This window comes from Nesoenas mayeri (genome assembly GCF_963082525.1).
Source record: "Nesoenas mayeri genome assembly, chromosome: 24".
Taxonomy (NCBI): Eukaryota; Metazoa; Chordata; class Aves; order Columbiformes; family Columbidae; genus Nesoenas; species Nesoenas mayeri.
The window spans coordinates 1,370,533-1,397,601 of record NC_137546.1 but is presented as its reverse complement, the minus strand read 5'-3'; the positions used below and the strand labels follow the sequence as shown (position 1 = coordinate 1,397,601).

Sequence of the window (27,069 nt, the reverse complement as noted above, 5' to 3'; positions counted from 1 at the left end):
CAGCCACACACTGCACAAGCTACGTCTGCTTGCCCGGGGAGAACAGGACTGATGTGCAACGTGCAATGCAATTTTCACCTGAGTGTCTGAGAAGTGGAGGTTACCCAGATCTGGAGAGGTATTTGCCAAGCGAAGTCTCATTTAGGCTGAAACCAGCAGCTTCCCAGCCTCGGTGCAGGGGCAGGGGGTGTCAGATCCTCACATCTGCCGTCCCCCCACAGCTGTGGCTGCTCGGGGACACCCACCCACCGCCCAGCTGCCCCTCCATTCACTGTCACTCAACACCCAGCTATTTCACAGGCCTCACTGGAAACAATAGGACCTTTCAGGAATGAAATCAGATCTCCATTCTGATAGGAGGGCAGCTGCCAGACACATGAAAGCTTCTGCTTGCTGTCTCCTCCTGGGCTCGCAGGGTTCACATTCAAAGAAACGCAGTAAAACATCCACAGCCCCTTTGCAAGGGTCAGGGTTGCAGAGGAAATTCTAAATGTTCGGTACCCTGCAGAAAGATACACGGATAAATAGCTCACTAACAGTTTAGATGGATAGAGAAGAGGGATGAGTATACATGGAAACGATATAAAAAGAAAAAATAGACCAAGAAAGAGCATTGAACTTCACTGGTTTTTTTGATCCCGAAAGAACACCCCATGCGCTTTATGAACTTGGGGTATCACTTCTCCCATTGCTGATATTTAGTCACCGCTGAGGCAGAAGCTTTTATCAGTACCCAGTTACACTATTCACCAGCCTGAAAAAAGCACCGTGTTTGTACAAATGCTGCTTCTTCCAGTCCAATGTGCATCCTGCAGTTCACCTGACTGCGACTTTGCTGGTGGGGGTAAGATTTTACTTCTGATAACAGAAGCAATTCTTTAGTTCTTGAGAAAAGGATTTGGGTTTTCAGTTCTGAAGCTCAAGAGCTCAATCCCACTTGCGACCCAAGGGCGGAGCTGTTACACAGGATCCCATCCCGGCTTCCATCGCTCCAGCGGTGAATTGGTACCTCATACATCATATTGCCTTTACTAGAGAACTCACAGTTCCTCACAGTCCACACCTTAAACATGTGTTTGGAACAGGTAGGAAAGATGGATTACAGGGAGTGACGTGACAATTCCACTGTGACAAAATTTTAAGACAAAAAAGCTTAGAGGAAATAACTTAAAGGCAAAAAGAGAATATTTGCCAACTGTAAGAGCATTTAGTTATTGGCAAAAACATGCAACATCACTAACAGTAGAGAATGAGAAGTTAGTTAAAACCAAAGCCATTTATAAACCACCAGGGATGCAGAAGTAATCATACGGCTGATTCTGCAAAAAGAACAGATAAGGAAACCAGAAATCACTACAAATTAGAGTTCAAAAGTGTAGAGAATTCATAACAGAAACAAGGAGAATAATGACCAGTACTTATCACCTATAACAGAAAAATGAGTTACTCTGTAAGGTTTATACAGAGGGGTTTTTTTCCCATTGTATTCAAGTACAGGCTTATATATTTGGAAACAATAAGGAACAGCAAAAGATGAGTTGTTGATGCAATACCAGTTCCACTTCCAGCACTACTACTGAATCGGAGGCAGGAATGAATAGAGGGAACTTACACAACACATGACAGTCTTTTCTGGTCTTAATATTCATATATCTATTAATTAGTAGGTAGCCAGGGTGACCAAAAGTGCAGCTGCATGGTCGCTGGAAAACAGGCCGATCTCTGTACACAACCCGTGCCGGTGTTCAGCACGCCTGCCCAGACCTCTGCCCATCCCGCTGCTGCATCTTCTGCTCTCACCACTGCACTAAAGTCTGCTGAGTGGCACCATGTTCTGGACCAGGGTTCATGCAACACCTCAGTTCTAATGAAAATTGAGCACAGCACGCTTATTTTATATACCCCGTCACGCATCTGAAATGTGGCAAGCTGTAGTAAGCCCACTTGCAAGAAAACATCCCTTTCCAAAACTGTGACATCTTTCCTTGTGACATGTTTTGGAACACAAGTGTATCCAGAGGGGGTTTATTCAGCAATATGCTGTGTTCATGTAAGTGATCAAATTGGGGGTTTATTACAGTGGTACATGTGTTAACAATAACTCAAACTTTTATTCACCCTGTTTCACCAGCACAGCTGCTCTTGGTTTTCCCCACCCAGCGACACTTGGAGCACACGCAGATACACGTATGGATGACAGGGGGTGATGCTGCACATCGTTAGTATAGAATTAGGCTTTTTAGTGTGCAATATTATCATAACAAGCTCATGACTACACGCTTTCTGTCACTGTATTACATTCCAGATATGCTGGAATCAGCAGAATTAGAAGGCAGATCTGGTTTCTACATCTCACTTCTGATTAATTCTGGCACTAGAGACTGAGCACAATTAGAGCCTCCGGCTGATCCTGGTTCCAGCCGGTTGCGCGTCTGCCCCACCAGTGTGTCCAGTGAAGCTATTTAAGGGTCTGTATAACTGAATGTACGTGTAAGTGAAGACAACAGGGACTTACTAAGTTTATTATTAACGTGGCTTATAAGTGATAAATATTTTCTGCAAAGTCCTAAATAAAACTCAAAATTTCATATATAACGCAAGACAAATTAACCACCAGCAACAGGATCTCTTTCTTTAAGTGCATGACCACGTATGCGAACACAGCAAGAAAGGGTTTAGCAAAGAACTATAACGTGAAATGGGATGATCACAATAATGTTCAGGTATAGGATAAGAACGACCAACTCCCGACTTGGCAGTCAAATCCTTTAACCTATACAAGAAACAGGCAGAAAGCATCACAGCACCAATACCCTCACAATACTCTATATTCACCTCACATACTGATGAATATACTTTAGGAAAGTCTTACCATTCAAAGACCCAATATCAGGATTTTCTGCCTATAACCCAGTGCTACTGCAAAATGACAAGTGACAAATGACCAGCTCTCTAATGGAATCTCATGAGAGGATCTACCCTCTTGCCCAGATTCCTATTCATCAAATATCTTCCCAATTGATTCTGTACCCAGATGATGATAAATGGGTCCTCTAGGTACAGACCTACACGTTTGAGCTTCAGAGCCACATTTACTGCAGCAAAAAGCAAGGTACTAATTAGCGTACAGTGGGTAAACGATGTCTGTCTGCAATGTATGAGTACTGCAACAGCACAGCAAGACGCAGAAACCACCCCTTCAGTGAAGAAATTCTGCATGTTAGCCGGGGGTTAGGAGCAGAGCTTGCGCCTGATGCATACAGCGAGCTCACCTGCAGTATTCGCTGGATAAAGCACATGCCCTCCCCAGCACCAGCGGAAGAGCCACAAACCCAGAGCTCAGACGGAGTCCCACGGAGTCGGGTGAAATCACCACAAACGGGGAGAGCAGCATGTGCTGGAGGAAAGGATGGAATTCATTACAAATGCAATGACAGTTCATACTCCTGACAATGAGCAACCAATAAAATTGAGGTTTTGTTTGTTCATTTATTTGCTAGAAAGATCTTGTAAACACTGAAAATTGAGAAGTAGCTTAGTGACAAACTGGTAAATCCAACCTCTTTTACAAGGGAACACTAAAGCAGATTTTAAACACTTGGCACCTTATCAGAAGCCAGAGGAAGATTAACTATGTGAGGGAAAAATCAGGCCAAGAAACCAAAACCAGCTTTTCACAATGAAGAAAAGCCAAGGAGGAACTGAGTCGAGAAAGCACTTGGAAAGAAATGTTAAGATTGTTTCAATGTTAAGATTATTAGTTTTGTGCTATCTACATTCCAACAACTTTACATGCCAACCACCAAGAAGGCAAAATTCCACAAAGCTGAGTCTGGGGCAGCAAAAATTCTGTGTGGAAAGAATATGCACTTGAGGACTGCACCAAAATGTAGCATGAAAACAACTTATCAAGAATTAGTACAGTATGTTGCACCCTGGAAATAACAACTACATAACCACAGCTAACGGAACGCTGGCTTCTGTCTCGTAGGGAAGGCACTGAGAGCTTGTTTAGACTGAACAAGACACTATTATTACACGGAGTCTGTGCGCTCTTGCTGTGGTATGTCGTACTCACAGGAACCGAAGCAAGGAAAGGCTTCCTTCTGCGTGCAACAATGAGCAAAACATCCAGCACCACTTGATGTTATTAAAGAAGCGACAGCATGAAAAGTCTGGGTTTCCAGCTCTGTGTTCAACTCCAAATGTAACAAGTATATTCCATTTCCTATATTCCCATGGAATTCCAAAGCCCATAGACTCTTCACTCTATTTTAAACATTTGCGTTTGAAGTTAAAAAGCATTTGCCTCTCCCTTTGGTGCTGGATGATCCCCGCACCCCGCTCACACACGTTCCTGGAGGAGTTGTGATCGTAAGCAGAGTTTGGGACAGGCTGAACTGCTGCAGGTACTAAACTTGATCACTGTGTCCCCAGCACTGAACGGTGCAATAGCTTTTAGAGTCCCAAAGATAAACACGGCTCCTAGTAAAACCCTGCACTTGCTCTATTCCTCTAAGGAACTTTAAATTTTTCAGAGGAGTAAGAGGAGGCACTACAGAGACTTCAGACACACTTCACATAATAGGAAAAAGAGAAGGGAAGTGAAGCCAAAACCTCCCTCTTTTTTCTGGCTGATCTCAAACCGTAGGAATTCCCCGATCACAAAACGCTCTGCTCTGGCTAAGGAAATGCTGCTGATTACAAAAAAAAAGTTCCAGATGTTAACTGAAAGCAATTTCAAGACAAAAGGAAAGTGGAAGAGAGAAGGCATGTGAGGTGACCCCAGCCCGGGCAGCAAACCCAGCAGAGCCCTGTTCCCTCCTTGTCCCCTCTGCTGGGCCGCAGCCAAACACACTCGGGCTGTTGCCTTCCCCTCCAGCAGCCAGGACAACGTTTCCACTTTAACCCCATCAGCTCTTTGTGTCCTTTCTGATCTGCATTATCAGCCAACCTGCAGAAATTCTCAGCTGCCGTTTACTTCCTCAGCCAGTTACTAAAACCAGAAGGTGTAGGCTTGGTCATAAGGCCCAAATAATTTATTCAACAAAAAAAGCCATCTGCTCTTATTGTTATTACTAATATTTGCATTACAGAGTAATATGGATACAATTCAAGGGGAAAATATTGCATGTGTATTAGGAATTGAGGGCGTGTATCAAATTTGGGTTAATAATACTTCTTCAAAGCCAGAGATGGGCATGAAGATGCAATGAAAGCAAAGTCTGGTCTTCATTTAAAAGCCCAGTGAAGATGTGACGAGATGATATTAAGCAGAAAGATGACTTAAGCTTATCACTGCTACAAAGCCACAAATAAATGTTCTGAAATCATGTTTTCTTTAGCATATCAAGGCAAATGTCTCTTTCCAAAGCAGAATCAGTTTCCAAAATTTCGGAACTTTTCTCCTCCTGCAGGTGTCCTTGTGTAATGTATTTTCTAAAGCATTTTTAAAGTTAAAAGTAATAAAAACTAATGGTGCTTTCTTGGCTATGGACATCAGAACAGTTATGAAAGAGCAATAAAGCAACCTTCCTCTTTCAGCTGCCAACAGCTCCAGAAACATGTTTGCTGGAACTCTGACCCCTTGCATAGAAAACATCAGAACAACTGCAACTTGATACAATTAACTGGTATTAGATTCAAAGTTTGTGAGGCCAACTGGCTTTTATGACATATTTCTTGGTACTTACATACTAAGGGAAACACTCCAAACTTTTGAAAACTATATTCCAGATAGGCCGTTAGCTCATTTTTTAAAGCAGCTGCTCGTCCTGTCTGCAAAGAATGAAAAGCAGACAGAATTTCTCCTGCTGTACACCCAAGGAACTCTGCATCAGCTCTCCCTCAGAGTCCATTAACAACGGCAATATTTGAAGTGTTATGGATAGAGCTTTCACTGCACTTCTCCAAATACGAGCACCACAGTTGTAACATTTCCCAGTTCTTCAGTCCCTAGCTTAATATTGAGAGGCACATAAATCTCATGCTAAACCAGAAAGCCTTCAGCTACAGCCTGTGTCTGTATGACAGAAAAGGGGGCACATGGGCCAGAGTAGTAACTGCAGCAGAAGGATGCTGGTTCCAGACCATGAAGCTCCTAAAAGTGTAATTAATTCCTCTGTGATCCTCCCCCTGCTTCCAAAGGGGACCCGGCGCCACCACCGCTCAACGAAGGACACAGAAGGTTGAATTGGATCCCACCAACCTAAAGACCAGGAGAATTGTACAACGGGTGTTGCTGCTACTTACCACAGAGATTCAGTGACAAATGAAGTTGATCGGCTTCTGCTGCATACTCAGAGGATTGTTCACAATGATTTGGAAAACAGTCACCCCAGCACCACGCGAGAGCAGGCATCATGTCACCCTGCCAAGCGCTCCTGCAACTGCCAGTCCACAAACAATGCAGTCAGTTTCTGCAACAGATGTGTCCACTCATGTTGCAATTGTTTCCCGTGCTTTCAGCTTTTCCAGGATAAGTCCATATAGTTGAAAAACGTCAGTTCATTTTCTGTGTTGCTACTTGATGTTGCTTTGTTTTGAAATAAATTGAAAGGAAGCCAAGGAAATTAGTAAAGCAATAATCTGAACGTAGTGTGGGAAACAATACCAAATACTTTGACAAACACAAAGTCATTTACCTCATTGGTATACACAGCCCCAAAGAGAAAAATGAGACACATCACTGCTTGGGGGTCATTATCTTGGGTACACTATTGCCACAGCATACAACTGCAAAGCTGCCAACAAGGTCAGACCTACATGCCTACTTCCATAAAGAATCTCTCTGTCCATCCACCTTATTTTCTCAGTTAATAAACTATTCAATGTTATAATGAAGTGTAAAAATTCCTCTCTTGCTACAGGCAGATTTTCAGCATGGCATGTCTGTGAGACAGGGCGCTGGAAAGACAATGCCGAGATCTCATTCACAGTCACTTAAAATTACAAGTTCAGAAGTACTTGTGATTTACAAGAGAACAACTCCACATGCGGCAGATACCGCCATCACTGAAACACAACGGTGTTGTCTTTATGCTCTTTTAATTTACCATGTAAATAATTACATAAGCCTTTGTGACCATGATCAAAACTCACAACAAACAACCAGAGCAAGATCTTCACTTCGGTTTTGGCCAATGATTTGACTATTTACAGCATCCATCACAAAACTCGTACCTTACCATGGCAACCACAGCACCCGCGTGCTCCCACCAAGACAAAAGCGCTGCCGGACAGAAAAGTACTAACCAGGGTCACACCATGATTCTGGAACAACTTGTTTCCTGGTTTCCAAGCACAAATTCCTCATTGTTGATCATGATGGAACATTATTTATTGCTGTTGTGTTACATATTGGTCTCTTCAGTTTCTTCATAGAAGCAGAAAAGGAAGCACAGTGGTGGTTATCTGTTCTAAGAAGCCTAATAAATAGAGGTTTGTATTTTGAAACTCATGTTATACCCTGATCTCTACTAAAGTCAGCTCAACTACGCCAACAGAACCAGCTCCAGTCCTGGAGGGTGGCTGGGATGCAAAGACTGAATCCAACTTCCACTGCATTCAGTGGGAAGAATTCCATTGATTTTAGTGACCAGAGCCCTGGCTGTGGGGTTCGATCCTTTTTACTCGCTGGTGACTGTGAAAGAATCTTTGTTCTTGGTTTCAGTTTTCTCTGGAAAGATAGGAGAGTTTGAAGGCAGATGTGGGAGTCTGGCCCAAGAAAGGGGGCATGGCCACCTCACGGACCACAAGTACCATAGTGGCCTGAAAAAGATAAGGAAAAGTTGGGAATTAAACATTTCAACTGGGGTAAAAATAAAGCAAAGCCTCCTCCAAACAAAACAGTCCCAGTACATAACCAGGGAGAAGTGACAATCGTAACAAGTATTAAAATAAAGATGAAAAAAATTACACACCTCCAATGCCAAATCCTGTCATATCTGCTAAATCACAACTGGAAGACAAGTGTAATCATTGATCAGACAGCATGACGATTTGTGTTACCAAGTCGGACTATCATTTATTAGCATACGCAATAATTTCCCAAGACAATACACAGTTAAAATAGTAAGGACACCTCAACGGTAATTTGAAGAATGATCTATGATAACATAGGATTTTCATAATAACTCGTATCTGTAGGACACTTTCTCTCAGGTAAAGTGCACAATAGGCCACTCCTACAGGCCTATTCATATACATCAAGTTGGATGAACACCAATATACACACAACTGCCATGAGAAGCTGCCATGACTACACAAGACCAACACAAACAGGCCACCAAACCACTACAAGATTCGTAATAACAAAAAAAGCAGCAAATAAAGCTCAACTGAGGGCTCCTAGAAAAATGGCCCTAGAATGGCCGTGGACACCAGACATACGAGCTCAGAACCTTCTAGAAAATAATGACGTCCTTCAGAAAACAGACAGACAGACAGATGAGAAGACAACCACCGGTCTGGGTTAGCGGATGGAAGGCTAAACTCAAAGTCGTGGTGGTTGTGCAGTGCAGAGAGCCATGGCTGGGAGGTCTGAAAATCCGAGCAGTATCACCCAATGGGAGCGATTCTACAGGAACTCTGCCTTTCCCACAGAATGATGGTGAAAAGCAAGAAACAGCACATCTCTGAAAGAAATATTCTTAAGATACTACATGCATTGCATTGACACTAGGCAAGAACCCTACTTTACAGTCACTGTTAATAATATAACTTTCCCTTCAAAGAATTACTTTCACCTTATAAAGTCAAAGCTTGTAACCTTCTCAGTCTTTAATAGAGCCTACAACAATTACCGTGAGCACAGAGGATCTACAAATTGGAAGTCCTGTGCGATTATCTCTTTTTCCAACGGACTCTTTGGACGATCATAAATAACAGTAAAATTATCATAAAAATTAATAGTACTACAGTTAAAGAAAATCATTATGTAAAGGTTTATGAATTTTGCAGCCATTAATAGACATAAGTTAATGAGCCATAGGCTTTCCAGAATATGGTATCAGATATTTTTCCACCACTGAAACTTTCACAGTTCCAAATCCTTCAGAGGTCACCAACTTCAAAAATAGAATAGAAAGTTACTGCTTAATACTGAGGAGAATAAAAATGAACCAGAAGTATTATGGCAAGTATCATGCATGGCAACATGGAGAGTCTAGTAAAATAAGATAAGGAAATCTACCTTGTCAACAACCTGGAATGAAGACAAAACTAGAACTTTCAAGATAAATAAGATGTATTCTGAACACTCTGTATATTCTAAATTCAAATGTATGAATTTACATTTACTGGCCCTCATGGTAGGGAAGGGTGCAGGCTACCTGGAGCTGGATCAGGGACATCACCAGGACGCTCCCCAACCTGCTGCACCCACCAGACTCCCGCAGTCTGACAGGAATGAAAAAAGATTTCAAGGCCTTGGGACGGATGGTAAAAGAGTCTGGGGCTCAATATGGGTCCCTTCCAGTCCCTAACATTCTGGGATTCTGTGTGATCCATAGCTTTAAGCTAGAAGGGAAAATTACAATCAGGGTTTATCTTACAGACACCAAATAATGGAGAAATTATCATGCCCCTTGGAAACATGTTCCAAAAAAGGTTATTGTAAAGAATGTGCATTTAACAACAAAAAAGATTTTTACCTTGTAATGTCTTCGAATTCTATACAGAGTGCTGATCCTTTTGTAGTTGGTATTCTTTGGATGTCACGTGTGATCTGAAGATTAGAATAAATATATTGTTAGCACCAATAACGACACTTCCTTCCAGGTTGATAAGACAGTTGAAGACTCTTCCTCCTGTAAAATGTTTTGTAGCATTCACTTTAACACCAAATATTCATCCACTTTCAAAACAATATAATAACAAGCTTTGGATCATTTAGGCTGGATTTTCAAAAGTATTCAGTATCCTGAAAGCCATCTCCATGGAGGAGATCGGATAGGAATGGTATTTTTAAAATATAAATCAATTTGAGATCAACTACTGAATGCTGGTGATGCGTTAGAATCATATACAAGTAAACAAAATAGTTTATATGACCTACTTACCTTGTTACGCTTAGAATTACAGTTTTAAAAAATCAGATACCACATCTTAAACATACTTATACATTCAAACTTTACATGTACATTTTTTAATGTTAAAACAGTGAAGACAAAAGAAAAACGGCATCACTTTAAAGGGGGAAAAAAAAAGATACATCTCAAGAGTCAAGTTAAAGATTCAGAAGTCAGGGCTAGGAGGGAAAAGGAAGATAAATAATTTAGCACTAAGTATAACTAAAGCCTGTCAGCCTGCCAGCTTGAGGAGAAATAAAAAGGTTTACAAGGATCCTGAGAGTTTTTACAGAACCTCTAGGGTTTTGAAAAGATAAATCCAGAACAAGGAAAGAGTTCTGAAGTATTCCGCATAAATAGGTTTTTAAAGACACAGATGAGACTGTGAGAATTATGGTATGGAAAGATTCCTGCAGCTCCAAAGGAGCCTGTTCTTTGCTGCTGCTGGCCCCGCGCTGGCCCGCGGCACCGTGGGCAGCTCTGTCCCTCTGCGCCGCGGCTCACGGGACACCAAAACACACCACCGGCATTTCATACACCACGGATGCGCCTGTGCTTGGCATTACATGTACAGACACTGCATAACATACACATGGTTATTCTTTTAAGATGAACCATATGTTTATGCCTAAATACCAGTCTTTTGAGTTGAGTAGTTTCTCTGTTTTGTAGTGTCAACATTCATGGCTTAATGTAAGTGGTTAAATAGCAAAACCTGCACCTATGTGAAAAAAAAAATCCATTTCATCATCACTTTTTACTTCAAACTAAGACGTAACCTTGTACTTCAATGCTGAGACAATGTTAACTGTAGGAGAATCACAGAAAGGAACCTAGTTCATTTAAGACATGAAGCAATTTTGAATTGCATTGATTACAGTGATCAGTCTATCACTTTAATGTCATCTCAGCCGGCATTTATTAAAAAGACATACATGTGACAACCCATTGATCCTTAACACTGAAGCGGAGATAAAAAGCCTATTTGCAAAGGAAAATTACTTCTTTAATTAGAAATGGAGTATCATTTTCTCTCTTCTTTGTTGGAACTTCAGCAGCCACAGATCAAATGTACCATGGGAGGGGTTGTAGAATCTGCCATGAAGTTTGATTTAAGAGTCTTCACAGTTAATCATTCAAAGTGGTACAAATGAGCACTTGAGATGGGAAGGAAAAGGGGCATTTCCAGCCGTACGCGGACACTCAGCCCACGAGCAGGAGCTGCTTCGCTTCCTGCTGGACGCTGCCACCAGACTGAGCTTCAAGGTCTTCCAGACCTGGAATTTAGTGTCTTTGTGCAGCATGTAACCTTTGGGGTTTACTTGAATTGCTGCCTATGAATAAACTACCAGTAGCTCATCATCTAGTCATAAAAATAATTTAATTGGACTGTTACTAGAAATTTAATTGCCTTCACAGCGTTTGTACAGCATTTGTCTATAAAGCTTTAAGTAATATTGCCCAAATTCATCTGAGTAAATATCCATTCCCTCAGAACAACTGACAAAAATCTGCGTTCCTGTTTTAACTTTCCCCAAGGTACAAATTTAAACTTTCAGGTTGTAGATCTTTATTTTGCTATATACCCTCTTTATGGTAATACAAATTGTCTCAGATGATGGCTGTTGAAGCACTTGAGTGTGTATTTCCAGCCGTGGCGCAGGGAACAGGAATAGTGCAAAAATTCCCTGTACGAGCTCTAAATATTTACCTCCCAAATATGTAGAAATGCAGGATTGGCAAATAATTTTTATCTTAAGACTTACCTGGTGAACAACTCAGCTGTTACCAATCAGTAAAAGCAATTTCAATCTGACTATGGCTATTTTACACAAGACAGAAATTCAGTCCAAATCCTGTCGCGCTGTTTGAAATAGGACTATATGACATAAGAACAGAAACGAAGTCTCGGCATCCAGAAGCGTGGCTCTCCATACAGGACGCAGCTGCTGTGCAGAGAGAATGACTGATGTGAAAACATTAATGGATGGAACTCCTATCTGCTCCAGTTCCAGAACCTAGTGTAGGATGATGCTAATGTAATCTAATAATATCAGGATCAAAGATGAGTGGAATAAAACTTCCAATTTTAGATGCTCTTTATCTGCAGGTGTGAATGTATAATGAATTCTCACCACTGGCTCCCTATTAAAAATCCAATGATTTTGTACTCTATGACAGCAGTTTCTACAATTTTCTTTTGGCACAACCTGCTTGGAATGTATGACAAAGCAGCAGGGTGCCAGAACGTTTTTCTAAATTATCTACTTTGCAAGACAGCTTCCAAGTGTGACCCTGATGAATCTTAGCATTACTCTTGGAATAGAATAAACATGAAATAAAGAGCCCACAACTTTACTTAAGCAGGCGTTTCTTTTACATACTACTTCACATCCACACCAAAGTATTCATTCCAATATGCAAAGCATTTTAAACTCAGCTTAAATTACAAAAAAACGTTATTGGGTGGGGTAGAATGGCACGATGCCTATTTCTGAATCCTGCTGTCTCAGACAAGCGTCAGGAATCATCTGGTGTCATCTCAACTACCACGTCAGCTCTAACCCACTAGATTGCTCTTCCCATCCATCCCTTGTATGGAGCTCCCAGTTTCAATGACAGGCTTTCCAGTGGACAAAGCCACCCTCCGGCAGACTCCACAGGTCACGATTCAACAAGATTCAAGCTACAGAACAAAGATAACTCTAAATTTCAATTGAATATTGGGTCATTTTAATGGTACAGAGAGGTACTTCATTGCCATTTATAGCGATGATTCAGTGTTTAATTGGGAAGAAGCATTTATGTACAAAATCTACATCAAAAATGCAGAGGGGGTCATCATACACCTCCAAAAATAGCTGCAAATTAAGGTAGATTCCAGCTGCAACACAAATTTTTGAGACGCTTCTCATTTTCTCATCCTAGCACGACATGCCTTGCTGCCAGCACCAAGGAACTGCCAGTGAGGGTCAGCAGAGTGCACCACCAAGGCTCCTGACGTATACGAGTGAGGCAGAAATGAGCAGAGCTCACTGTGGTTTGTTCCCTCCTCCTTTCCCAGCCCAGGAACCCTTCCTCGTGCTGTGCTCTATTTATTATTTCTGCGTTGCATCAGGAGGGAAACATTCAAATGGAGTCAAAGGCAACTCTGCCCTACTACCCTCTAAAAAATACAGGATGTTCCATAACAAGAATGAACATCAGTTTGAATTCAAAACCAAACTGACTCATTAGAATTTGGGTAGCATGTAATAAAACACACCTAGAGTAGCCATGACAGTTTTTGGAAGAATAATGTACACTTCCTAGATAGACATCAAGGCAATTGCCCATGATACAACGTAGAAAAAAAGATTGTGTGGTTTGCAATAGCATCAAGTCTCTATTCAAGTGTAAAAAATTAATTGACTCCATCTGTATCGGCCTAATGACTGATTAAATGACTAATCACGGAAGTCTTAATTAAAATCATTTTTCTGTAGAGAAGAGGATGGAGGGAGGAAGGCAATCATTAATGTGTTCTAATGTATGTCGGATTCCATTTGTGCCATTTACTAACAGCTATCAAGTGAGTAATTATGCACAAGGTCATTCTGTAAACTTTCTGCGTACATCAGACTGATTGGATTAGGGCTTGGTGCTCGGCTGGGCTCTGCCTGTGGCACAAGACAGGTAATTAATACCGCTCAGAATAAATAACAAAGGAAGTTGACATCTCCTGTTCCATCCCCGCAGCAGCCAACCCAGTCCACGACCCACGAACAACTTCCATCCATGGCTGGCTGAGCCCTGAACCTCATCCACGAAATCAAGCCCATCCTCAGCTATTCAATGTTTTCCATGAACTGACGGGGTCTCTGTCACACAGTGAGATCCTGCAACATGCAAGGAACTTTTCCAGCATGAATAAAGTGACCAGGCAATTAAAATAATTCATTCCAAGTAAAGCAAGATGCCAGTAGAAAACTGAAATATTATTTTAAGTTTTATTTGTCAGCCATCTGACTACTCTGATGCATAGTGACCTTTGCTACGGAAAACCAAGAAGCTGCTTCTTCCTCAGCAGCTGAAACCAATCTATTTAAACCAAAGTATTAAAAAGTACCGGAATAAAAACACGCATCTTGATATTAGACAAAACTTTCCACTTGCATGTAACTCATACACGGGACCTACACTTTGTGAGGAGACTATCCAAAGTCAATCAATTCACAAAGCACACCCCAAACATGTAAAGCTACAACAGGCAGCTTCATCCAGATTTCAGGTCAATAATACAATTAGTCTGAATTAATGACAACAAAAAATGTAGCCAAACTTGACACAGCTTACCACATACCTGAAGAAAAAACGACAACAAATCTCTGCAATAACTATCAGTGTTCCATAGGAAAGAAGTTCATTTTAGTAATAAAGGAAATGGAATTGACCGATAGATTTAAAACTAAATTTAGCTATTGTATAAATGTAATTCAAAGTTTTAAGGCAGCTCTCAAAGCTTAAAACCAGCACTGAGACTCAAACGTGCCACTCTGAGCTTCTGGAGAATTAATGAATCTTAGTTTTCTCTTCATTTGAAGACACATACGTTTAAACAACCACAAAACCCATCACCACGAAACCAGAACACTCCAGAGTAAACAACATACCTATGGCACAGCAAACCTTGCAAGACCCGAAGACATTTTTACAGAACAGTTCAATAAAATCTGCACTATTCTGCTAATGCAAATGCAAACTTGCACAGCTACCTAAATTATAGGGTGGTGAGCCGCTCTTTAATCTTCCCAGAAATGTAGGAGTTCCTGTTTCAATCACTTGTATTGTTTGAAATGCAGCAGATGACAATGGAGTGGCTGTCACTTCCAGGCAAAGGTGACAAGTGACTCCACATACGACTTACTGTAGGGCTGAAGGAGTTACTAGACAGCGGGAGGTCAGTGTGCCAGACAGTTCAAGCACATTAAGTGACCTGTCTGAAACTCCAGCACCATCTTTTTTCTGTGTCATTATACAGGCTATTCCTGATCCTTGATTGTGTAAAATATTTAAAACAAAGTCAAGCATTTCAAGTACCTCTCAATGACCTGAAAAGGTAGATCCGCTTCTCAGCACACAAACCCATCACATCGTAGCATAAAAGTCCAACAAAGCTTCACCGAAAGGCAGCCTTCTCTCTCTTTTTTACGTCAAGTATTTTACACCCCCAGCTGCTATTCTAGATCCAGAAGTCTGGGAATTTGTGACACTAGAACACTTAATGGGATAATGTAAAATAGCTCCACACTAAGGGGTTGGAATGCACCCAAGCAAGGCCATTTAAAGAAAACCACGACAAAACAAAACCTGTAACAGGCTACAGTAAATTCCCTGGTCACACTGCAAAAATGGGAGAGACAGTTGCTGCATGTGGTAAACAAGCATTTTTGAAAGTACTTTAAATAGTTGGGCATATCTGACTTCATAAGCCACTGCACATTGTCCTGCCTCTTTAGACATAAACATGTCTTCTCATATTGGTTAAACGTGACTAAATGCTTTGTCTGCTACAGAGAAGCCACTGCAGATCACTAGGACCAGCTCTGACCATGACCATGAGCCAGTACTGGGCCCTTGTGGCCAGGAAGCCAATGGTACCTGGGGTGGGTTAGAACGGGGTGGTCAGTAGGTCAGAGAGGTTCTCCTGCCCCTCTGCTCTGCCCTGGGGAGACCACACCTGGAATCTTGTGTCCAGCTGTGGCCCCTCAGTTCCAGCAGGACAGGGAACTGCTGCAGAGAGTCCAGCGCAGCCACCAAGATGCTGCAGGGAGTGGAGCATCTCCCGTGTGAGGAAAGGCTGAGGGAGCTGGGGCTCTGGAGCTGGACAAGAGGACACTGAGGGGGGACTCATTAATGTTTATAGATATATAAAGGGGGAGTGTCAGGAGGATGGAGCCAGGCTCTTCTGGTGACAACCAGTGATAGGACAAGGGGTAATGGGTGCAAACTGGAACACAAGAGGTTCCACTTGAATTTGAGAAGAAACTTGTTCCTGGTGAGGGTGGCAGAGCCTGGCCCAGGCTGCCCAGGGGGGTTGTGGAGTCTCCTCTGCAGACATTCCAACCCGCCTGGACACCTTCCTGTGTAACCTCATCTGGGTGTTCCTGCTCCGGGGGGGATTGCACTGGATGAGGTCCCTTCCAACCTCTGATATTCTGTGATTCTGTGATCAGCCCCTGGCATTGCTGGGCCTGCTCATGTCAGCAAGTCCCATTATCGTTATTTTATGTTATTAGCTGAACTAGTGAAAATGGTGGAGAATTAGTCATCGTGGCAGATTTGCTCAAGTCAGTATTTTAAAAAGTCTGTAACCTATTGTACGGTAAATAAATTAAAGCAAACACTGGAAAAGCTATCCATAAGCAGGCTATAGTAAAAGCCACTTTTGTCACAACACAAATAATAGGAAAGGTAAAAAATACCTTTCTGTTACTACTGCAACTGTCATTTGTCTCAGAGGATATCTCCATATTCATTTTGGCAGTTAAGAAATGCAAATTAGATCTCCCCTATTCTTCTATTTGTTTTGTACAGTGAGCACAATTTCTGCACGAACGTCCAACTGTATTTCCATCCTCTTTGTATCACAGCAACCTCATTTACCAGTCATTCTTTTCCATATGAAAAGATCTATAATGAGGAGTCTCTGTCACTGCCCTGCTCCTCTGAGTCAGGAGTTTTCATTTCCCCCTAATACTTGCTGCTGTAGCTGCAGTTTCATTGACTGTCATCTCATACCACAGCCTTGATGCAAGCACATCTGTGAAAAGATGCAGTATTGCTTTCAGAGTTGCATATCGATTAAACCCGATCATTTATTTACTATGTTCTCACATGGTACTTACAAAAAGGTTTATTCACAGAATCCCAGAATGTCAGGGATTGGAAGGGACCTCGAAAGCTCTCCAAATTGAAGGACTGAGAAACGCTGTTCTTGCAAACACAAGCCCATGTGATAAGGAAGTAAAAGCTGTATTGGCATACAACGTGAAAGGCAGTTCTTATGGACAGGGGGCAGGCAGAAACAGGCAGGGCCAAGGGAAATCAAACTCATCTTCATCTATAAAGTCCTCCCACCTTTTCCAAGAGAGTCACTTGGAGAATTTTGCTCCCTTGCTTATTTAAGGGCCGCTTGAACACCAGTTGAAGTCCCACATTTAGATAAGCCACTTATTAATAAAATCTTCACACCCATCTTTAGCTGAAATGATCTCCGAATAAGCAGCTGTTCAGAGACAGGTGTTTAAGATCAATGGTTTCAAGGCACCTGAGAGGATTTCACATTAGTCACCTCTAGTCTTACACATCTACAGCCACATTTCATTGGGAATGTGGCACAATGACGCATCAGACAGCAAAGGAGACAGACATTAAAAACTCCGTACCCAGACCCTACCTGAGGAGCTTTGTAAATTCCAGTTTCACGTGCTTTCCAAGTGAAGCTAAAGCACCCGAATCAGAGAATCACTCCTTCAATACTCCCTTCATGTTAATTTTAATTACAACAATTATTACTTTCAGCAAGACAAAGATCATGTGGCACCTTCAGGGCTAAGTGCCAGCAGGATGACTACAGAACCATTTGAGATAGGGCAGCTTGACCTCTCTGGGAGTGAAATATCAATTAATTCTCTTTTTACAGCCAACTCAAATACAGCACACTAATCACTTGCGTAGGAGATGGAGCCAGAAGCTGGGGACAAGGGGGCGGTTGGGGAAAGGAAGGAAAATATACTGTCAGTGAACAACCCTCAGTAAAGATGACAATCCTACGGTTGCAGATGGAATGTTTATTAACATCCTGCAAACACTTATTAGCTGTTTATAGCAGGCTAAATGCTGGAATATCATCTTCATTTAAAGGAACTTCTTTAAAAATAGAGTTATTGGTCCTAGGGGTAAGAGACATTTCATGTAAAGGTGACCAGACACACCGCATTAGTCTTTAATGTTAGAGTCAATTCACCGAAGAGCTTTGTTCATTAAGGAAAATAAAACGAGGAAAGGTGATCTATTCAGCAGAAAGCAAAATATATTTAATGTCTGTTAAATAAATTAATATAAACTCAAGTTACTGAGGACTATTTCACTACCATACTGATTCCAAAGAAAATTATCAACTGCAATATATCTACAATAACACACTAAACAGAATATCATGCAAAACATAAATTTGAATCTATTTCATTTTTAATTAAAAAACAACCCACCACAAAATCGTACAGTGAAGACTACAAAAAGCTGCTCTTTCTGACGGAAAATCTCCCTTCTTCCTCTGTACAGTAACTTCAGTTAACCAAAGATTTTTCTTGTGAGAATGACTCTCATCAGTATTAGAGCATTCTGTGGAAACAAAGACTTCCCTTGGAGGGAGGGTTCACCAAACCCACTAAAATGATAATCATTTAATAAACGTAATGACTACCCTGAATTTAAAATATTTTCCCAGGCAGCACTTTAGCATATTGTGTATTCCAAACAAAGTGCTATTGCATAATCATTAACTCTGCACTATGGAGATCCTAAGAGGAATATAATGAAGATCCTAGCAAAATAAAGAATACTAAGTTTTCTGATGCATAGAAAACATATACACACATGCACATTAAGATTACAGGCCAGGTTTGAGTTGGTTATGACGTAGTTCAGATGAGATGCAACGCTCTGAGGTGTGCAAAGGAAAATGCCATTATTTTATAGTGAGAAAAGACCAGCAGAAGTATCATCTATCCAGTATCACTCGGATGATCTGGGCTCAACACAAAACCTCCTTCCTCCCACTCCCACGTCATGTTCACTGGATGACGATACACCAAACAACTGTCTTTTCAGAAACTACTAGACAGAAATTCCTATAAACACGCAAAACCAAAGGGACTAACAGACATTTGAGAAAATACACAGTAGCTGTTGAACCTTAGAATCTGCCACTGTGAAGATTACTGTAAAACCGAGTACGTAAAACAGTCTTAGAAATTAGAGGAAAAATTCTTCCTCTTTTCTTTATTGTAAATATGATGTAAGGTTAGCTTCTAATATGGGATTCTTTTTAATGCTCTCAAATCCAATTTGAAAAGAATTGTTTGAGACGTATAGGCTGCAGCCAGTCAGACAATCACAGTTCCGCAATTATCGGCACCTGCATTACAATTCACTGGATTTAAATTACCAAGGGGCCGTGGCAGATACCCTACTGACAACAATTAGCATGAAAATGCTCGACGGTTTAAAGCTGTGGGTGGGAATTACAAAAGGTTAACAGACTAAATATAAAAATCTTTTTGAATATAAAATCAATGCGCTTTGTTATCAAAATCTGGGTACTGTAATTTAACCAAAATAGGGTCTGGAGTATCTGGCAATCTTCCATATGTGTGAGCTTGGCTTTTAAGAAAAATGCCAAGCAGCCAATCTGAAAGTTTAAAACAAAACAAATCAAAGACCCCAAAAAGGGAAAGCATTTTATATATATTTTTTAAATTGTCCCAAGCTTAGCACAAAAGTGAACACCACTCTTATCAGGGCTCAGAATGCTCCTTTCATATGGTCAGAATCAAACTCCCAATTACTTTATCGCATGATTTAGAGGGAACTATTTCAGTGGTCAAAATAAAGTAACGTAGCAGTTTCTGGACTCCACTGGAGTTCAGGATCTCCTGTGGCAGGAGCAGGAGAGCAAGCAGAATTGCAACCCTGCATTTCAGCAGGGCAAACTTTGGCCTTTTCAGGCAATTGCTGGGGGAAATTGCATGTGCAAGGCTGCTTGAAGGTAAAGGGGCCCAAGACAGCTGATAGCTCCTCAGGCTACCTCTATTGACGATGTCAAGAGGTTTAGCACTATCGGCTTCAGCGGAGGAGGAAACGCGGCTGGGGAAGTGGCAAGTCAGCTGACAAAATATAAACCACATCATGTTAAGACTTGATCACGCAAACACAGATGTCAAAGGTAAAACTCCTATTGACTTCAGACATGAGCAGAATCAGGCCCTCAACAATGAATCAAAAATACAAATAGATTGTTCAGAGTCTTCAAGATTACAAAAAAAAAAAATCAAGTTAAAAAAACGCCAGCACCCGACAGTGCTGTTATCCCGTTGTTTAACACAAGTTCTGGCTGGTCAGCTGTCCAGAGTATTCCCCAATATAGTTTGAAATCAAGTATTTGGGGCTGGGGGTTTAGTTTTGTTACTTGCTGCTCCTTGCAGTAATGGACATGATCATCTAAGCAGCATAATGTGATCTTTGATAACAAAACCTCACTTGAGTAAGAAAAATCATTCTCACCACCCGTGCAAAAACATTTCCTGCTTTTTCACCGAAACCACCACTAACACGCACAGGACTGACCCGTGGCATTTGCTTTTCAGATATTCTCTCTTGGAAATACAAATGGTGAGTCAGTTGTTATGGTAACTAATTTTTTTTAAACTAACATATGACAGGCTGTGTATCATCTGATGCTGTTCCTGAATCAAGTTATACAATCATTTTTTGTCAAACAGTCTAAAAAGGGTTTCTTGGATACTCACAATGGTAAAATAAGAAGGGGATCAATTCATCCCTAGTTGAGATACTTTTCTGAAGGGTCATTACATGTACTTTTAGTGGAACTCAGTGGAGGAGCCGACTAGGAGAGGTGCACTGCTGGACCTCATCCTCACTAACAAGGAGGGGCTGGTTGAAGCAGTAAAGTTTGAGGGCTGCCTTGGTTGCAGCGACCATGAGATGGTGGAGTTCAGGATCATGGAAGGAGGGTCTGGCCACTTGGGGAGAATAAAAGGCTGTTGTAGGGTATAGGGAGGGGTGACCTCATTAATGTTTACAGATATCTAAAGGGTGAGTGTCAGGAGGATGGAGCCAGGCTCTTCTCGGTGACAACCAGTGATAGGACAAGGGGTAATGGGTTCAAACTGGAACACAAGAGGCTCCACTTAAATTTGAGAAGAAACTTATTCCCAGTTAGGGTGGCAGAGCCTGGAACAGGCTGCCCAGGGGGGTTGTGGAGTCTCCTTCTCTGCAGACATTCCAACCCGCCTGGACACCTTCCTGTGTAACCTCATCTGGGTGTTCCTGCTCCATGGGGGGATTGCACTGGATGAGCTTTCCAGGGCCCTTCAACCCCTGACATTCTGGGATTCTGTGAATAACCTTGACTTCCACAAAAATGCATTTAAAAAATATTTTAAAAACAATTAAGTTTTAGCAAATAACAGGAATACCATGCTTTCTTAATACAGAATGCCAGTGATTGCACTGCTGAGAAAAGGGAAAATTAAGTCTAAGTATCCAATGAACAGGAGTGGAACAAATTTTCTCTCTTCAAATATATCCTTACAGTAATCTGAAGAGAATACTTCCATGATTGTGTAGAGATTTCTTCAAGACCTATTCAGTTCCTTATTGTTCAGCTACAGAGCCAGAAAAAAAAAAGGCCTGTTAAAGTTAACATCTGCTAACTAATCATAAAACAGTCCATCACAACATTTTACAGGGTTTGAACATAGCTATGAATTTTGATTACTACCAACTTTGACCGGATTAAAGAAGCACTTAACTGTGAGACTTATGAAACCTACAAAAACTTCATAGGAAATGCTTCTAAAAATAAAAACTTTCATTCTGGGTTCTAATAAATATGATCTGGCATTACAAGTATATCTAATATTAAAGAAATAAACCAATCTGGTGAATTATATTTTTCTGATTTTGATTAAATAGTTCATTTTTAGGGGTAACATCCTACGGCAGAGATTCTGACATGCAAATATTCTTAAGATGGGCTGCTGCACAGATCTGTTCTTCCAAGTTCCATTTGATACGTTTTGCGACTTGACACCATGTGTACATGCATACATGCTGCATTTTGAGTTTTTGAGATCATTTCCTTTGAGGTGATACACTGATATCTGCATAAGGCAATACAAAAATTTACTTGTGAGCACCTCTTGACCAGCTGCACTCAAGTTGGAACTGCTATATCCTGTGTAAACAGCATAAACAGTCCAATCATGCACAAGTCAATTGGATTAGAAAAGCTTTCTATTAAGCCATTTCTGTTATGCCTTATGATGAGATCCATTCCTGCTCTGTGCTTCACAAATTATAACCTGCTGCACAATTATTTGCTATTGCCAGTGACATAATTTAAACTAACTGAGATTACTCTCATACATCTGCATACTGTGCATGCACACAGTTTGCTTGGTTTGCTACGTTTCTAACTTTTAAACTCCAAAATACTTTAAAATTAAAAAGCCAATTATTAAAACAAAAAAACTCTCCCTCATTGCAGGTATAAAAATGCATTACAAGAACATTTGATACCTCACTGTAGTTCTGCATTTAAATGGAAGGAACCGCTCCCTCCCTTCAGGAAAGGTCTCAGTCAAACAGAGAACCGCACGCTCCAGGAGAACCGAGCGCTCAGAGGATGCTGAGCGCCATAGTCAGATCATATTAATCAAAAGAGGGATAACCAAAGCGTTATGTCAAAGACTCGTTAATAACTGGAGAGCATAAGGAATGTACGTACCAGCAGGGTAGCCATTGATCCACAGTCCATCACAGATGTCACCAGAACAATTCACCACAGCGCCCCGTTCACCGAATACGTCATTTCTCCACTGCCCCTTTAAACAGAAACACACACGGATTTTAAATTTCGACAACAGCACAGCTAAATTACAAAGAAGGGATTATTTCAACCAATTTTCAATAGCAAAGTGGGTGGTCCTCCATGCTTTTTATAAATACCCTTCCAACATTTGTGTGAAAAGTTGAATAGGAGACCACACAACAACCAAGGATTTTGTGGCATGCCTCTAAAGGGAAAAGGGGGGAGAATCAAACATTTCTTGCCCAAGGTTTGTTACTGTGGGATACTATTATGTGAGCTCCTTCAGTTCATATTACACCGCATTAAATTACATAGCAAGAATGAATAACTGCTTTGTCACGTACAGAATCACACATTATTTTGCTTTTTAAAGACTGTGAAAAGTGAAATAGAGTACCAAACTCAATTCCAAAGAGCTTCAGTTATTTAAATCCAGACTGCATTTCACCCAAGATATACCCTTTACATAAAATAACAATTTAAAGATTCCCAAGGCTGCAACGCCGAATACCACAGCAGGTTAGGTATGAGCCAATTAAAGCTTCTAGCAACATTAAGCCTGCACACATAATTGTACAATTTATTACTATATCATGATGAAGGTGCAGTTTTTCTAGTATACCCTTTCTTAGTCAATGTACTACAATCTTGAGATTATTAGACCACAGCCAAAATTTTACTAACATGAACTGAGAACAGAGTCAACTGAGTCTTCTTTGTGGTCCTACTCCAGGGGAGTTCAGGGAAATTTGCCAGGCATTTCACAGGTATTTGCTGACAGGACAGAAAACGTCATAATCAGGAATATGGGTTTGTTTCAGAGGCAAGAAGAAAGGAATTATGCCACCTTTTTCAGAGGTTCCTTATCACTACCTGTAAAGGCATTGTGCTTGCTTTCAATCAACTCTGATGACTGCCTACTATTAATGTCACTCATTCTCTTCAGTAATTAAGCCACCTCTTTTGTAGATTCGCCTTTGTCTCTCTCTGGCACATTTCCTTGTCTAATCCTCTTTTCCAGATGGCATAAGGATGAAAGATAAGTGTTGCTAAAAGTTGCTTAGCAATGCAACACATGCAAGGTTTGGAAATGCTGACGTCCACATAAGCACTATCTATACATCACACATTTATGCAGAGAAACAAAGGCGTGAACAACCAGAGCGATATAGGGGCCTTCAGAAAAAGAGCTACCAGTGAGTACACAAAGAGGAGCAGGAAACAGGGAAAAAGAAACAGGGAAAAAGAAAAAGCTGTGAGCTTCCAGTGATGGGCTGTATCACACTGTGGGGTTGGTTTGCTTGTGTTTGGCTTTGTTTTTAAACTGGAACAGGAAATTCTGCTTTAAACAAAACAAAATCCCTGAGTTCTAGTAAGGACCTGTATTTTCTGTGATTCAGAGACATACAAGGCAGCAAACACAAAACCACTGCAATCTGCTAATAGAGACCAAAACAGAAATAAAGACGTTAATGATGATATAAATTTTGATGATTTTTATTCAGAAACGAACAACATTTTTAATGCTATTTGCTCCCAACACTGGGTGTCAGGGCAAAGCGTTCAAAGACACCTGTTCATGAATATAGAAAAAGATGATGTAAGTGGGTCACTAGTACTTACCACCTTTTTCTATAACTCTGAGCAACCGAAATTCCAGTAATTTATATAATTCGCATCAAAACTGAAACTGTGACTCTTCCAAACAGGTATCTCAGATGGCTCAGGGGGCAGGGGAACAAAAGCTGCAGGTGAAGGAGCCCAGGAGGCTTTTGCCACCTGTTCGGTGGGGCTAACAGGTGGATGCACCAGCAGGTCTTCCTCTGGGAAGAGAGACAAGACAGTGCTGCCAAAGCACACAGAGCAGCAGCAACAGGGCCAGAGCGGAACACGGCATCTGCTTACGGGGACTTACGAGCAGCCAGAAATAAGAAATCATAGACAGGAAACACTTCCATGGAGAAAATGCGTGTTTTACTTCATTAACCTCTGCAAATTTCATTCACCTGTCACTGTTTTCTTCCATTCTCAAATGCGTGCACATACAAATGCACTAAAAGCAGACAAGCCAGGCCACTGTGTAATTTTTTTTTTAATTAGCAGCTTTCAGGGGCTTTGTTTTTTATATATTCCCTGGTGTTCAATCTCGCACCTCTTGACATTTTTACCCAATGTGAAATGCTTGCACTAAGCAATTGTCTTTTAATATAATTTTCTGCATAATATAAATACTAAATAAATCACAAGATACTGTTGTCAGTACTATCAGGATGGTTTTTTGGCTAGAGTATCTTGTTACTTTTGAGCACATATCCAGTGTAAACTTAAATATAGTACTAAATGCTTACAACCCTACAGAGATAGACCAGTTACTGAACAAGTGTAAACCTGAAGAGTTTACTAATTCAGTCACAAAACAGATGCTGGAGAGACACCCAGTGGCATGAAACTGCGTGTGCATATACGTGCACACAAATACATATATACATAAAATATCCTGTCTTCAGTGCCTCAAGAAACGATAGGCTAGATAATGGATAACTATTTTTCTGTCAGGTATACAACCAATTTACCTCTACAAGACACTGTATTCCATGCGGTCACCCCTTATTTTCTGTCAGTCTTACAGATCATTGATTTAAGGGCTTAGGGTGGTAGAGAAGTCACTGACATACAGAGAAATAAACAGAAACAGGAGAAATCCTCTTCTGGAGCAAGTTACTTGGATAGATCTTTAAACAACTACTTTCTGCTCAGAATGCTAGGAGATAAATTCACTGAAGTGTTCTCTTGGTATGCCACGCACAAGCTGAATAAACTACCCGCTATGGATTGGCAAGTTGTTTAAAACCTTTACCATTTCTGTCCAGATCTTGCAGAGCCCTTCATATAAGCACAAGTCTGCATGTGTGTGGACCTTTGAAGCACTGAGGCTGTTACCAAAAACTGATGATACATGTTTCTGGGTTCTACCATTAACACATTTAATTAACTTCCTGAGGTGACTAGAAGTTAACCCAGCCTAAACTTAGACACCAACAGAAAAACCCGAAAACCCACAATTCTTCAATGAACACCATGAAAGACTGGCAACTTGAACTAAATCAGTTTGGCTGCTTATGATACATGTTTATATATATATCAGAATGTAATGGATTTTTTTAATGGTGTGTAATTACAAGCTCACCTGTTGATACCCAGTATTGAGATCCATTCTCCATAATTTGTCCCTTGACAAACTTGCCCTCGTAATGACTTCCATCTTTAAAGAACATCTTGTCCTGACCTAGAAAATAGAATAATTGTTCCGACTCCTTTTAACAGACAAGTGTCCACCTCCATTTTCAACTCAAGTCAAAAGCTGAAACTTTGTCATATTTTTCTCCTTTATATGATTGAATGTATACCGATGCACTGTTAGCAGCTTCAAAGGCTTTAAGCTTTCTTAAAGCTTATTATCTGTCTTTTACAATATGAAAGGTTTAAAGAGTACAAGTGATGCTATTTAAAAAAGAAGATAAAACTGGCAGGACTGTCACAAGCTCAGGTAACTCGTGCTCCTCAGGCTGCCCTGAGAGCGCCCAACAGGCCCCCGGTCCCTGCCCAGCCCCACCTGAGACCCCACACCCACCCGTGACACAGACAACAACCCAAATCATTCAAATACACACACACCAGGTTGAATATTGAAAAAGTAGAAATGCAAAAGTAAAAGTGCTAATTTTACTCAGGGACACCTATTGCAAAATTGCAATGTAAACAACACTCATGTGAAGATCAATATATTACTTTGCTTACTATTTATGTTTACATTGTAATGGGAACACAGGCTCCTAAATATTTAAAGGTCATGATAACTATTACAGTCTACACAGAAATAGCCAGAGATAAAGCATTAGCGACCATGCTACCTTCGCAAAAAACGAGAACTCCAGCACAACAAATAAAGCAAACCCACAAGAGGAAAAGCGTTTGTATTTACATCAGCCTGAACACAGGAGCGCGGGTTGGCGGCTCTTCGCCTTAACGAACGAGAGACGGGACTCGGCGGGCGCGGAGGCTCGTCCTGGCCGCTCCAGGCGCGGGGCCGGGCTGAGGCGGCAGCTGGACCGGCCGGGACCGCCCGTCACCTCACGGGCAGCGTGAGGGGATCCACGGGGGCACCGGCCCGGGACCGCCCGTCACCTCACGGGCAGCGAAGGGGTCCCGCGGGATCACCGGCCCCGGACCGCCCGTCACGTCCCACCCCGCGCGCGGGGCGCTACTGAGGGCAGGAGACGCGGCCAGCCGCAGCCCCGCCCTCCGCCTCGCGCAGGCACAGAGCGCGGCAACACCCTCCCG

At 41.4% G+C, this 27,069-nt stretch overlaps 1 protein-coding gene across 5 annotated transcripts; it reads right to left on the bottom strand.

The window, feature by feature from the left end:
* Nucleotides 1-407: 407 nt before the first annotated feature.
* LOC308049305 (uncharacterized protein) lies at nucleotides 408-27,010 on the bottom strand. Of its 5 annotated transcripts, none has more exons than XR_013923273.1 (7): nucleotides 26,711-27,010; nucleotides 25,916-26,014; nucleotides 22,645-22,741; nucleotides 9,654-9,727; nucleotides 6,253-6,389; nucleotides 3,273-3,397; nucleotides 408-502 (listed from the first exon to the last, which is right to left on the bottom strand). XR_013923273.1 is itself a non-coding variant. In XM_080358862.1 (7 exons), exons 3-7 carry the CDS (start codon nucleotides 22,672-22,674, stop codon nucleotides 1,278-1,280), a joined length of 408 nt encoding a protein of 135 aa, XP_080214988.1. In that variant the 5' UTR covers nucleotides 22,675-22,741; nucleotides 25,916-26,014; nucleotides 26,711-27,010; the 3' UTR covers nucleotides 716-1,277. The 5 variants fall into 5 exon arrangements, 1 of the variants encoding a protein (XP_080214988.1); XM_080358862.1 differs by lacking the exon at nucleotides 408-502 and adding an exon at nucleotides 716-1,319; XR_013923274.1 differs by lacking the exons at nucleotides 408-502; nucleotides 3,273-3,397; nucleotides 6,253-6,389 and adding exons at nucleotides 6,573-7,770; nucleotides 7,923-7,960.
* Nucleotides 27,011-27,069: the final 59 nt, after the last annotated feature.